Raw genomic sequence first — 13,569 nt, 5'->3', positions numbered from 1 at the left:
TGTAACTACAGCCCACGGTGGACGAGCGGCAGCGGCGATAGTACGTAATCATAGAAGCAGCAATATTTTTGATATACTGCGAGTAATCGTTGCTACTGATATTAAATCAATTCAGTGTTGTTTTATTTATAATGAGCAAAATACAAAACAATAATTTCTAGGCACTTTTAGAGAGAAACCCCAACGATTCCACATGACAAAATTTAGATGATGGAAAGGACATTTGAAAGAGAGAGAGAGAGAGAGAGAGAGAGAGAGAGAGAGAGAGAGAGAGAGAGAGAGAGAGAGAGAGAGAACAAAATGCAGAAGAGCTGGAGAACGTAGTGTCATCTAATAGTGAAATATTACTGGATGGAGATCAAAAAAGGAAAGAAGATCTCCCAGCAGTGTAAGCCTATAGCAGCTTAACTAGAAAATGATTCAGAGTGGCCTGAACCAGCTCTAACTGGAAACTTTATCAAAAGGTTTTAAGTTGAACCTTAAAAGTTGAGACTGTATGCTAAGGAATTTCCCTCTTAGAATGATGAAGTATATTCTATTCTATTTTATTCTATCCTATTCTGAGTAGTACTAATTTAAGCTATTCTTCAAAGTTTCCATCTGAAACTCAAGAAACAGAATGTGGACTTTGATCTTCATCCTTTACCAAAAAACAGCAGAACTATCTGAAATCTAATTTCTTTGGATGGCTACCAAGGCAACTTGGGGCCCAGGTACAGACCCACATTCACATTCAAAGTTCTGCAGCTTTTCAGACCTCACTGGTCATCTAACATCAATGACGCCTCCTTTAAAGTGTTTTAAAGAAATACTTCATTACAAGTAAACATCAGAAAGCTGTTCATCGGCTAAAACAACAGAAACAAACAAACTGAACATAGCAAACATCAAAATGATCACTGTGGCTGTTTCTCTGTTTGACAGGAAGCTGCTCTGATAAAATTATGTTCTCGAAATTAAAAGGTTCTTTGACACAAGCAGAGAAAAGTGCAGCAGACTTCCCGTGGTCTTTTCAAAATAAAGCCTGCTTCCTGTGGAGGACAGGGAGCTACTTGCTCCTCTTCAAGAAGTCAAGCGCTTCCTGCCGCAGACTCTGCGCCTCTTCCCGCAGATGCTGCGAATCCTCCCGCACGCTTTCTTCAGAGTCAGGGGGCGGGACGTAGTCTGAGTCATCATCTCCGTCCAAGCTCTCGTCATCAATGAAGCTGGCTTCATACTCATCCTCATCCTCCTCCTCATCGTCATCTTCCTCATAACCCTTTCTGGGGTAAGCAGGAGTGGGCTGAGCTACGACACACACACACAGCTTCATTTTAATACACTGTATTCATTTATTTAAAATTGAAAAAAATCAGAACGTGACAAAAACGAGGTATGTGTGTGTGTGTGTGTGTGTGTGTGTGTGTGTGTGTGTGTGTGTGTGTGTAGTACCTGAAGGTGTCTGTGTGTGTTTGTACTCCTTCCTATGAAGAGGATTTTTCCTGCAGTGTAAACAAAGTGAAAAATGAGAGACCCTTTAGAAAACACACACACAGAGATACACACACTGCAAACTATCACTGAGGTTTCTGACCTATAGCAGTCGGTACCATAGGGACACTCAGGCCGATCCTCTTCCTTCTCCTCTTCCTCCTCCTCTTGGTAGTCGGCGTCTCCTGGATGACTGCACTCCTGAAAATGAAGCGGGTTCTTCCTGGAAGACAAACCAGGATTACTCTAACTGTAACTCCCTGCTGCAGCTGACAGGACAGGTGTTTCCGTTCATGCTGATGTACCTGTAGCAGTCCCTCCCATACGGACATGGCGTCCTGACGCTGGTTGCAGCTGCAGACGTGGAGCTGGCAGGTGGCTTGCTCTGGTACGTGTTTCCGGTGTCACGTGTCTGCACGGAGCCGTTAGTTTTCACAGTGGCAGGCTTGGAAGTGGAAGCTGTGGAAGTGGCAGGCTTAGAAGCGGTAGCTGTGGAAGTGGCAGCTGTGGAAGCGGCAGGCCTGGAAGCGGCAGGCCTGGAAGTGGCAGGCATGCCGGCAAAGACGTCATCTTCATCCTCAGAGTGGTGAGACTCAGTGGCAGATGTGTGTGAGGGGACGTCCTGGAAGTCAGAGACACTAAATCAGATCCATCTTTGTCCTCTAAGACAAACTAAACTAATACACACACTGCATCTTAGTGGGATTTTATTTTGACAATAAAAGGCTTTGAAGAAATATTTCATCAGTCAAAGGAACTTTACTCAACTGATTTTGTCCGAGGAGGTTCTTCGTCATGACTTCTCCTCCTCTTCCTCGGCCTCTCCTCCATGCTGGGCTGCTCCTCCTCCGGGGATGAGTAGGTTTGAGTGGGCGCAGCCCGTGCTGGCTTCCTGCTGGCTGAAGATGTGGTGGCTTTCTGTTTCTGAACTGCAGAGACACGAGACAGATAACAGTGAGACAGCAAGACCACCCCGACACCATCACACCTCTTCAGGAGATGAACTCAAACTGCTCAGTACCTTTCGGAGTCATCGCAGGCTTCTTTGAAATTCCGGTCGCAGCTGCCATCATCCAGTCTGGTAAAACTCTCTTTCTGGGTTCAGCCGGAGCAACAATCACCTCCTTCTTCTCCTCCTCCTGTACTGCCTTTTCAGACGACTCTCCCTGCTGTAAACAGAGTCATATCTTTTTAAGATGTTGTTGTCCAAAGGCTGATAAGGTGCTGAGTCGCCGTACCTGTTTTGGACAGATGCTTGGAGTATCGGGCACCGGCTGATGGGTGCCTGCGGCTGGAGGAATCTGCTCCTGCTCTCCACCGCCAGCAGGAGGTGCTCTTCCTTCCTCCTGCTCCTCAAATACCTGGCTGTTTCTGAGGGAAGACACACAGAGAAACTGATCACAGCATGTTTACTACAACCTCCTGGTTTGTAACCGAGGAAATCTGACGGTTGCTTTGGCACAGCAAAAAACAGTCAGCCTGCTGGTACCTGGGGGTGGCAGGGTCCTCGTCCACAACCTCCACCTGGAAGATGAGCTGTCCCGGCAGCAGAGAGAAGAGGTCCCCATGGTGGAGAAGGTGCCACTGGCCCTTCTCCAGGGGGCGGGGGTCATCGGCCAGAGACGTCTGGATGAAACAGGGGTTAAGATGAGTCTGCAAAACAGAAAGATAGAACTCAGTCTGAGTGTAGATTCCAGCTTGTTCAGTCTTCCAGTGGAGCACATCAAATCTCTGTGGAGTGAGGACACACAGATGAAGTGTGGTCTGAACGTGCGCGAGATGTTTGTGATGCAGCAGAGGAGTGACGTACCGGCTTGAGACGCAGCCGTCCGTCCACGTTCTCCAGGAGTCCGTGCTGTCTGGACACTCTGCGATCACCAACCTGAAACACACCACAGCTGGGGTCAGTCAACCTTCAACGTGAAATATTGGCAGCAAAACTTTACTGCAACATTTGAAAAAAATGAAACCAAAAGATTTAATGTTTGCTTGGAGTCAGAAAAAATGTCAAGAAATACCTAAAGTTGAACACTGAACTGCACAGACTGTGAACAGACCAATGCTAAAAAAATGTGGAAAGACTCAACACGCCCACTGAGAACAAAACGGATATTACAGATTAAAGACCTCCTATAAAGAAGTATGATTTGACAGCCTGCTGCTTGCAGATGCAAACTAGATAACAGATCGGCTTGATTATACACTACATGGACTACTGAAGACAAAGTGGACGTTAAACTGTCAGGACAGTTTAAAAACATGATATTGATAAAGGTCAGACTGGTTGCTAGAGACTAAGGATACAACTGGTTGTTAATGGACGTAAAAGAGCAAGTTATACTTAACATTATAGAGTGAGGACAGACTAAACGTTAGAAAGTGAAGACAGGCTGGACGTTGCACGGTGAGGACAGACTAACTGCTACAGAGTGAAGACTCAGGACTGGCGACAGACTGGAAGTTCAACCGCAGTTTTAAGACAGACTGGACACCTCAGAGGAGGGACAGCGGTTCACACAGAAGGACTCACTCGGAGGAACGGACCCCGGCCCAGAACCGTCTCCCCGGGCGGCACGTGGACCGGTTCTCCTCCGTCCACCGGCACCAGGTCAAAGCGGGTCATGGAGCTCTGCAGGCGGGGGAGGGAGGCGGCGGCCGCCCGCGGAGTGGAAACACCGGTGGAGACCAAGTTATACAGGAAAAACTGAACCGCTGGACTGCGGCTCCGTGTCCCCCCTGGAGGCCCCGAAGTGGACCACAACACAAACACAAACACAAACACAAACACAAACACAAACACAAACACAAACACAAACACAAACACTCACTACTCCTCCGTCTCCACGCAGCCAGTACAGTCCAAAACTTCCGGGAGTTCGGCGAGCATGCGCAGTAGGTCAGTATATCGCACAAGAACGGACATGTACTCACGAGACTCACGAGACACACACACACACACACACGCACACACACACGTTTAAAACGAAATATAAAAATAATATATAAGCAAATATAGATACAATGAACATATTCACATGAACATTTATTTATTTATTTGTTTTTATATAAATTATACAATTTGTTTGTATAAATAAGTGTGTGTGTGTGTGTGTGTGTGTGTGAGAGAGAGAGAGCAAGAGAGAGAGAGAGCGTGAAGAACTGATGTTCAGGCACTATTCGAAAATAATCAGTTTTGATACAAAGTATCAATAAATATCTACAGTACTACATACATACGTGCGTACGTCACAGACCTTTAAAGCCTTTTAAATATTGACCTCGTGCGCATGCGCAGCTCCGTCACCAGGACACGTGACTTGGTTGTGTGTAAACAGCCGTTAGGAGTCGAGAAGCTCGAGCTGTCAGACGCACGCAGACGCAGCGACGGTAAGAAATCAGAATAATTACAAAAGAAAAACAATAAGGCAGAAACCTTCACCTTGTCACCGGCACGGCCAGCTGCCTAAACGTTTGGTTCACAACACCGACACGGGCCGTAGCCTGGGCGTGGAGGAGGGCGGAGACTCGTATCGTGCAATTGACCGAGAGCTGAACGCAAAGACACACGTTTTTAATGTCTGAGAGGCACGTGAGCCGGTCAAAATACAGCTACTGAGACTGACACGTTGTCGAGGAAGCGGAGGAGCAGGAGACAGACGGAGAATGAGAGAGTCTGGAGGAGATTGTGAGGTCCAGCAGGTCAAGTTGAAATCCAGAGTCACTGGTGTGATCTCCACCTCCTGTCCCTCTGCTGAGCAGCACACTGGACCTGGAGCTGCTTCTGGTGGTGCTGAGGACAGAGTGGACAAAATCTGTGAGGACATACTGGACATCACACTGTAATTACAGACTATATACAGGCTGGACATAAAACTGCAGTTAGACTGAGGTGAGGACAGACTGGACATCTCAGCTCTAGAAGTTGAAGTCGTTGCTGTCAGATTAACAGTGACATTACTTTAAGGTAAAGTTTGTAACATACTCAGGAACATCCTATAAATGGTCTTGCTGTGTGTGTCAGGCTGACCGGGCTGCTCAGACCTCCCTGGGGATGCAGCCGGACTCCTGCACGCCTCCTGCGGTGCTCCTCTTCTGTGAGGGCGGAGTCTGTCATGACGACGCCCAGGACTTCGCCGAACTGCTGCCCACAGAAATGAGCGTTCGGATCTTCGGCGAGCTGGACACGGCGAGCCTGTGCAGCGCCTCACGGACCTGCAGGAGATGGAACCACATCATAGAGGGCAGCGAGCAGCTGTGGAGGAACCAGTGTCTCCTGGTTCGAGCCCTCTGTCAGAGGGAGGTGGACGGAGACCGCCAGGAGGGATTGTCATGGAAGGTAACATTCATGCTGATTTGATTGGTTTTGTAGTTGAGAGGATTCTTTGACAGATCCAGTGTTTCTGGTTGACCTGCAGGTGGTTCTGGTGAGAAACTACACCCGCAGCCGCGTGAAGAGCGCCTGGCTGAAAGGGCGCTTCAGCTGCGTGCGCTCAGCCGACGAGCTGCTGGGATGCATCATGACGCCGCTGGACGTAGAGTCGTGGGGAGAGATCCTGCAGGCCGAGCTGGACCGCTGACCCTGCGTCGCGTGCACACTCACTTCTGAACCTGAATCCACACACACAAACTAACAGCAGGGGGTCAGACTGACTCCTCCAGCTGCAACATCTCAGATCTAAATAGTCTGAAGATTTTTTTAAAGTTTTTATATTTAAGCTGTAAATATGTGTACAGATGTATTTAGTTGTGAATCGAGAGTGTTGAGAGAAAAAGTTGAGAAAATAAATTTTATGTAATTTGTACATTAATCACCTGTTTACGCAACAACGTTTCAAGAGGAAACACATCTCTTTTGTGTTTTTATTTCAGAAACTTTTTGCCTTTAGATGTATTTTAAAAATTATGCCCGTTTGCACAGAAATGACAGAAAGCTGAAAAGCGTTTTCCTGTGTGGCTGCTAGTTGATGCTGTGATTATGTGATCAACTCACCTGTGTTCATCCTCTTAGTCCACTCTGTATTGGTTGTTAATGAGTATGAAAATGTTTCTCTGCAGGTGATCCACATGATGCTGTTGCAAATATGCACTTGTGAAGAGCAAGCATTGTATTTATGATTATGAATGAATCCTTCTCATGCATGTGCAGTGCTTCAGATTCAATAGAGACAGAGTCACAGAATTTCCAAAGTTCCAATTTGCAAGCCAACAACAACAACAACAACAACAACAACAACAACAACAACAACAACAACAACAACAACAACAACAACAACAACAACAACAACAACAACAACAACAACAACAACAACAACAACAACAACAACAACAACAACAACAACAACAACAACAACAACAACAACAACAACAACAACAACAACAACAACAACAACAACAACATTCCCAGTGACTCCAAGCACCCAGTGTTTTGAAATTACAGCCCTAAAAAGCAAAGGAAGTTTTCCATTTTCACTTGAAAGAGTTGTTGTGTAAACAGGACCTGGATTACAAAGAACATTTGGTTTTTTAATTGTTGAAATATTTACTTTATCTTTTAATCACATGTAAAAGTTTTCCAATAAAAACTTTTGTAACAGTTGTTTTTTTAAAAAAAATAAATCCAGATGTACTCCTTGACCTGCTTGTCTAATTTATTTCACTCTGCAGAAGCTTTACTTATAGTTTGAGTGTGTTTTTAGCACCTCATCCTTTCATAATACTTTAATTGTGATAAGATTATTCTTTTTCTTTTTTTTGCTATATTTTTGATCGTTGTGTATGTTTTTGTTATTGTTCTACTGTGACTTCACACTTAAATTAAGAGTTTTTCCAAGCTGCTACAGATGAGCGGTGATGAGGAGGAGGTTTCATTTGCATCCATTCCCCTTAATCAGGATTCCGGTTTTATTTTGAAAGCTTCCTGTCGGAAGCCTCCTCTCTGATCTCCTCCTCCTCCTCCTCCTGCTGCTGCTCCTCCTCCTCCTCAGCATCAGGACCGAGCTCCAGGCCTCACAGCAGCACCATGGACGACGTCCCTGAGATCATCACCCTGTCCATCGCGCTGCGGATCCAGCCCAACGAGGGCCCGGTCTTCTTCAAGGTGGACGGGACGCGGTTCGGCCAGAGCCGGACCATCAAGCTGCTCACCGGCTCCAAGTACAAGATCGAGGTGGTGATGAAGCCCGGGAGCGTGCAGGCCACGTAAGGAGGCTCCGTCCGCATGCACGCGCTTTTCACCCCGAGGATGCGCGGAATAGAAAGGATGCGCCCGTAAACACGGAGCCGCTCCGCAGCATCCGATCCCCGCCTGAATCATTCACGAAGCTGCAGGTTCAGGTTCTCCGATCGGGAGGAGGTGCAGCGGGAGGAGGAGTCCGCGAGAAGCAGACCTGATCTGTCTTCACCAGATCCCACCAATTTCATTTCAATTCGATCATTTTTTAACCAAAAAGGATCGGTTTGGATTATTTTTTTAACGAATTATGACCATTTTAGCTCACTTTAATAAACATTTCAACCATATCTGCACATTTTTAACCAAATTTGAGCAAATATGACCTTTTAAATTTGAAATTCACTGTGAATGTCAATCTAAGCTTACAAACAAATTTTGACCAGTTTTAACCACATCTAACCATTTCTAATGACCCTTAACCAAATTTAACCAATTTTAAAATAATCTCACCGATCTTTACTAAACGTGACCAATTTTAACCAGATTTGACTTTTTCAAATTTTAATCTGACCAAGTTTAATTGAATTTAGTTTTTACAGCCCGTCCAAGTTCTGTAGCATGCAGTCAGTTCTCATTTTGTAGCTTGCAGTCTATCCTTGTGCTGAAGTCACGTGTAGTCTGCATTTCTCCTGTAGTAGTCTGTTCAAGTTGGGTCTTTCCAGTCTGTGGATTCAGTGAATGTGAGCTGTCAGTTCTGCTGTCTAGTGGAAGGTTTCATTATGACTCCAGCAGCAAGCTCCCACAAACATCATGAAGTAGACTAGTGAGGTTATTTCCTGTCTCTTCCTGCTCCTCCTGACAGAAACATGAACATTGGGGGCATCGTCTTCCCTCTGGAGCAGCAGTCCAGGGACGAGGAATCTGTGGTTTACCACGGTCTGTACGACACGGAGGGTGTCCCCCACACCAAGAGTGGAGACCGGCAGCCTGTCGAAGTCAGCATCGAGGTGAGAGGACAAAACATCCCCACAGTTTTCACTATGCTAACAGGTTTTGTTAGGTTGCTTACTGGTAAATAAAAGGTTATAAGCCGATTGTTAATATTTCGATGGTCATGCTTTTTTAAAAAATTGCTAAATAAACTTAACTTGTAAGTCACTCTCTGCTTCATGCGTATTCACACTGTTGGTGACTCTATACACTGATGGTCACGGTGCTGAGAGTCCATAGCGGTGACTTTCAGATGCACCCGAAAAAGGAAAAATCATAAATCTGGTCTGAAAATCTGACTGTGTTCTTTCCCTCTACAGTTTAACAAGGCAGGGACATTTGAGACCGTCTGGCAGGCCAAATACTACAACTACTACAAGAGGGAGCACTGCCAGTTCGGCAACAAGTTCAGCAGCATCGAGTACGAGTGTAAACCCAACGAGACCCGGACACTGATGTGGATCAACAAGGAAGCCTTCAACTGAGGCCTACACCTGCTGGGTGTACTAGCCATTCCCCAGAGCTCAGAGAGAGAGAGAGGGAGAGAGAGAGAGAGAGAGAGAGAGAGAGAGAGAGAGAGAGAGAGAGAAACCTCAAAATACTTAAAGCATTCAGCATTTTTGGAGGGGGGAAACTCGAACATCCAGTCTGTCCTGAGCCCAACAGGAGACAAAATCACAGTTTCACCTGGAATAAGAAGTAAACACTGACGACAGATGGACCCTACAGACAAAGGACAGACTGGATGTTTATTAAAGACAGAGGACATACTGTACACCACAGTCAGCCTGCAGTCAGACTATATTGGGGACGCTGCAGATGAAGAATAGAGTTTTTCTCTGTTTTTAGACAATTTTGTTGACAAATCTCATGGGAAAATAGTCCTTCAGACAGTCTGTGCATGCAGTCTGTCCTTGGTCTGAAGTCTGTCCTCAGACAGTCTGCAGTGTCCAGTCTGTCCTGTGTCTGCAGTATGCATGAGGGTGTCTGCTCTTTTGGAGTTTATTTGTTTCACTCTGAGCTGTTTGTGTTTGTTACAACTGTGAAATTTGTCAATAAATCTGAAAACAAGACAAGTGTGTTATAACCACTATAACTGACTCTTCTTTGCACTCACCCTACACACACACATATACACACACACAGGCTACACACACTCACCCTCTCTCCTCCTCCTCCTCCTCCTCCTTCACAACATTTATTTGTATGCGTTTGTTAGCGTGCATCGAACCTACGTTCAAAAGTCGCATTTCCTGACGCATATTTACGACACTTGAACGCACCGCCGCACTGAATTGTGGGTAGGAGACAACATGGCGGGACGTTCAAATCCTTGGCGGACTCTGAGCTAAACCACCAGCTAAACCCTGACCTGGGAGCCGCCGCCGCGCAGCATGAGCGGAGCTTTACCACCGGAGCGCCGGTGTGCGCGGTCTCGAGCGAGCCGCCTGAGCCGGAGCTTCAGGATGTCTCAGGCGGCGGAGCCGGAGCCTCCGCGGCCCGGTGAGGACCAGTCCCACAGACACCACACTCCATGAAAACACAAGACAGTTCATGTTTTCTCATGGAGCTATTTGACAATCACAGAAAGTATTTTCACAGCGCAACGGATTCATGAGGAATATTGGAAGTTACGAACGAACTACACTGTGTGCGTGTGTGTGTGTGTGCGCGCGCGCGTGCAGTCTAAACCAGTTTAACAAAAAAGATTTCAAATTCTATTCTCAATCTCACTAGAAGCCAGTGAAGAGAAGCTAATAATGGATTTATTTGATCTCTCCTGCTAGATCCTGTCAGTACTCTTGTCAGCAATTCAAATAATTTGAAGACTTCTTAAGCAGTTATTTGTAAACCATAATAAAAAGTAATTACAATAGTTCAATAAATCCAGTGATCATCTAATGTTTGAATCTATTGAGTCTTGTTTGTGTGTTCAGTTGCAGAGTTTCGGACCCCGTCTCGACTGCCTCGATGCAGAACAGCCGAGTCTCCTCAGCAGGACCCGGATTGTCAGCAGGACATTGTGTGGGATGCCACATCGCCGTCTCCACGCCGATCAGGTAGCTGATGTGCTGTTCATGTGACCGCCTTGTATCTCTGCTGTTGTTTCAAGATCACCTGCGATTCTGTTTCAGGCAATCGGGGCAAAAACCACGTGGCAAGAGGAGTGGACATCTCAGAGATTGTAAGCAGGATCGCACCGAAGGTCAGCAGCGCTTCATCTCCCCTCAGAAACATCTGAATACCCCAGGCACAGCTGACCTTTGACCTCTTGTGTTACCCCTCTGAAGCATGGCAGGCCGGCAGTACCTGAGCCCACCCTGCAGCAGTGGATTGGGGACAGCGCCACCATCCCCTGCACGCCAGACCTTCAGGCTCCGAAACCCAGGAAGTCTCCACGGTGAGTGATACACGAATGTCAGAAAATTGGAAAGTTGCTGAAGTAGAGCTGAGTCAGCTTCCATCAGAGCCCAACTGCACCTGCTGAAGAACGAGGAGGGAGCACTGAGAGCAGGCTTGTTCTCACAGGAGACCCATGCTCAATTCCTGAGTGACAGCAACAAGAAACAGCTGATAGTGGACAAACCTCAACTTTCCTTCATGTTTCTGAGCTTTTTTATCAGTTTAAAGGAACTTGATGCTGACTCAGCAGAAAGTTTCTATGTGATTACAGTGAAACGTTTCCACATTGATGTAGAAACAGATCACAGTAGAATAGTTCTGTTACACCTGAGGTTTTATTAAGAGGGATGGCGAAGATGCTTTCACAGCCTAGTTTGGAAATCACAGGTTGGACAATGTGTAAGACAATGTCTGCAGAGTGTGACGCTGACCTCTGAGCCTTCATTCATTTTTTTGTTCTTTTTTTTTTTTTTCTTTTTGTCAGACGGACTGTGGTGGATGATTTGCTGAGACTCGCTAAACAGTTTGACCTCACCATGTTCCGACCCGATGCCCCCGAACCCCCGCTGAGCCCGGAGCTCCTCACTGATGCTGCGTTGGAGTCCACGAATCATCAGACCGCCGTGCATCCCACCGAGGTTGACGATCTGGACTTCCTGTTTGATGGACCGACGCAACACCTGAGCGGACGGCTCAGTCAGCCGTCACAGGTCGGACCCAGTGCTGTTGATGTTAAACCCCTCCCCACCAGCACCGCCTCGCATGGTGCTGAAATCCAGGACGACTGGGAAAACGACCACTTGTTTAACGACTCTTTGGTTTTGGAGCTGGCTCATAATCCAGAGATGTTTCTAGCTCCGATCGATAGCTCCACCCAGAAGCCAATCCCTCGAACTGGACAGGTGAGGCATCAGAACTCGTCCCCTGTCAAACTCCACCAATCAGCAGCCGGCACAGGGAGGCTGAGCCGGGTACCGGGCTGCAGCTCAGACTCGGCTTCTGCTCTCAGATTGGTCCAAACAGCAGCAAACAAGGAAAATGTGAGTCCAGGAGCAAGGGTTGAGTCAGACTGTGGGGTGAGCCAGGGACCGGACCGCCGCTCAGAGCCGCCGTTCACCACCAGAGACTTTCTGCTGGACGACCTGGACGCTCTGTTCTCGGCCGAGCCTCTTTGGGACGACGCTGAAGACGACGATTTGCTGTGCCAACTGTGCGAAGACCTGGAGAGGCAGGTCGACTCCAATGTCCCTGCGTCCAACCAGAGAGCGGCTCCACACACGCCCTTCAATAAGCCTAAAGCAGACACTACCTGTACGAACTACGCCTCCTCCAGAGGCCCCGTTCCCACCGGGGCCCCTGTGCATTGGAGTACCGCTGGTGAACCTGTCAGGTTCAAGCAGGAGGTTTCAGGATTCGGCAGGTTGGAGACTCCCAGGAGGAACGATGGGTTCCCAACAAGCACACACAAAGACCGGTTCTCCTTCAAGAAGCCAAACAACCCAGTTTCCACGGTTACCAACACAGGTGAGAAACAGGAAGCAATTCACAGTCACATGTGTATCTCTAATTCTGCCATGTGCGTTTCACAGTCCTGTGTTATATGTGTGTGTTTCAGCGTCTCTGAGGTGTTCGGATGCAGAGATCCAGATGAAAAAGCAGCAGGCGATGGAGAGGAGAAGGCAGAGGCTGCAGGCTGCACCAGGCTGGAGTCGAACCGGCAGCTTGGGATGAGGAGGAAGTGATTGTGTGTTGGACACTCTGAAGCTGCAGCCTGAACATTTTACAGCGGTGAGCTGAGGACAGAGACAGTGGAGACATGTGGAAACCTCAGCTAAGCTCCTCACCGCTCCCCGTCTCCGAGATGTTTTTAATACCCTCTGTGTGACCTGCAGGAGGCGCCGTCTCTCACACTGAGCAGATGGATGATGTGGGCTGTTGCTCCTCAGCTGAACTTGCAGTGGAAACTCAGTGTAGCATTGTAGATCCTTGGTGTGTTTTCTACTGTTAAGTAGGAGTTAAACAGTTCAGTCTTACGTTTTCAAACCAGTTACACATACTGGGGTTTCTTTCCTGTTTTCACAAATCCCATAAACCAATAAAGTTGATTCTCATCACGAGTTCCTTTTATTTCAGTCTAAATTCAAACCTGTTCATGCATCTTTCAGTCGCCACTCTTTGGATTTGTCTCATCTCGGTCTTGAAGAGCAACTGAGAATCAGGTTAAATAGATTATTCTATGTTCCAAAATAAAAAGAAGCCATGTTTGTGAATGGAAGTGAAGGCTGCCCCCTGCTGGTGGAAGTGCAATGATGCAGTCCCATTCACTGACGTGGTGATATTTTAGTATGAAACATCTCAATGAAGAAGACAAACGTGTGATCAAATGCAGTTGTGTTAAAATCTATAAAATTCATACATTCCTAGTATCTTCAGCCTTATTTGCACCGCGGACAGAACTGAAGTGCCATAGGAAGGTGAATAAGGGGAGGTCACACACAGCACAGGATCATATATCTAGCTGTCCATCTGGTTTA

General features: G+C 47.0%; 4 protein-coding genes across 4 annotated transcripts; 3 read left to right on the top strand and 1 right to left on the bottom strand.

Annotated features, from left to right (window-relative positions):
* Positions 1–107: 107 nt before the first annotated feature.
* On the bottom strand, positions 108–4,488 carry LOC115385485 (aprataxin and PNK-like factor). Its single transcript, XM_030087538.1, has 11 exons — positions 4,299–4,488; positions 4,001–4,099; positions 3,281–3,352; positions 2,960–3,123; positions 2,709–2,841; positions 2,492–2,639; positions 2,239–2,399; positions 1,776–2,092; positions 1,574–1,693; positions 1,432–1,481; positions 108–1,287 (listed from the first exon to the last, which is right to left on the bottom strand). The coding sequence occupies exons 2-11, from the start codon at positions 4,091–4,093 to the stop codon at positions 1,049–1,051; spliced, it is 1,497 nt and encodes a 498-aa protein (XP_029943398.1). The 5' UTR covers positions 4,094–4,099; positions 4,299–4,488; the 3' UTR covers positions 108–1,048.
* Positions 4,489–4,773: 285 nt separating this feature from the next.
* Positions 4,774–7,104, top strand: LOC115385489 (F-box only protein 48-like). Its single transcript, XM_030087544.1, has 3 exons — positions 4,774–4,857; positions 5,492–5,806; positions 5,886–7,104. The coding sequence occupies exons 2-3, from the start codon at positions 5,522–5,524 to the stop codon at positions 6,045–6,047; spliced, it is 447 nt and encodes a 148-aa protein (XP_029943404.1). The 5' UTR covers positions 4,774–4,857; positions 5,492–5,521; the 3' UTR covers positions 6,048–7,104.
* Positions 7,105–7,417: 313 nt separating this feature from the next.
* On the top strand, positions 7,418–9,186 carry LOC115385482 (CB1 cannabinoid receptor-interacting protein 1-like). Its single transcript, XM_030087534.1, has 3 exons — positions 7,418–7,668; positions 8,505–8,649; positions 8,953–9,186. Exons 1-3 carry the CDS (start codon positions 7,490–7,492, stop codon positions 9,115–9,117), a joined length of 489 nt encoding a protein of 162 aa, XP_029943394.1. The 5' UTR covers positions 7,418–7,489; the 3' UTR covers positions 9,118–9,186.
* A 1,513-nt stretch (positions 9,187–10,699) lies between these two features.
* Positions 10,700–13,089, top strand: LOC115385462 (uncharacterized). Its single transcript, XM_030087476.1, has 5 exons — positions 10,700–10,712; positions 10,768–10,838; positions 10,924–11,033; positions 11,520–12,559; positions 12,651–13,089. The coding sequence occupies exons 1-5, from the start codon at positions 10,700–10,702 to the stop codon at positions 12,764–12,766; spliced, it is 1,350 nt and encodes a 449-aa protein (XP_029943336.1). The 3' UTR covers positions 12,767–13,089.
* Positions 13,090–13,569: the final 480 nt, after the last annotated feature.

The sequence above is a fragment of the Salarias fasciatus genome, unplaced genomic scaffold (assembly GCF_902148845.1).
Source record: "Salarias fasciatus unplaced genomic scaffold, fSalaFa1.1, whole genome shotgun sequence".
NCBI lineage: Eukaryota > Metazoa > Chordata > Actinopteri > Blenniiformes > Blenniidae > Salarias > Salarias fasciatus.
Note: the sequence above shows the minus strand (reverse complement) of the source record. Positions and strands in the feature narration are given on the sequence as shown.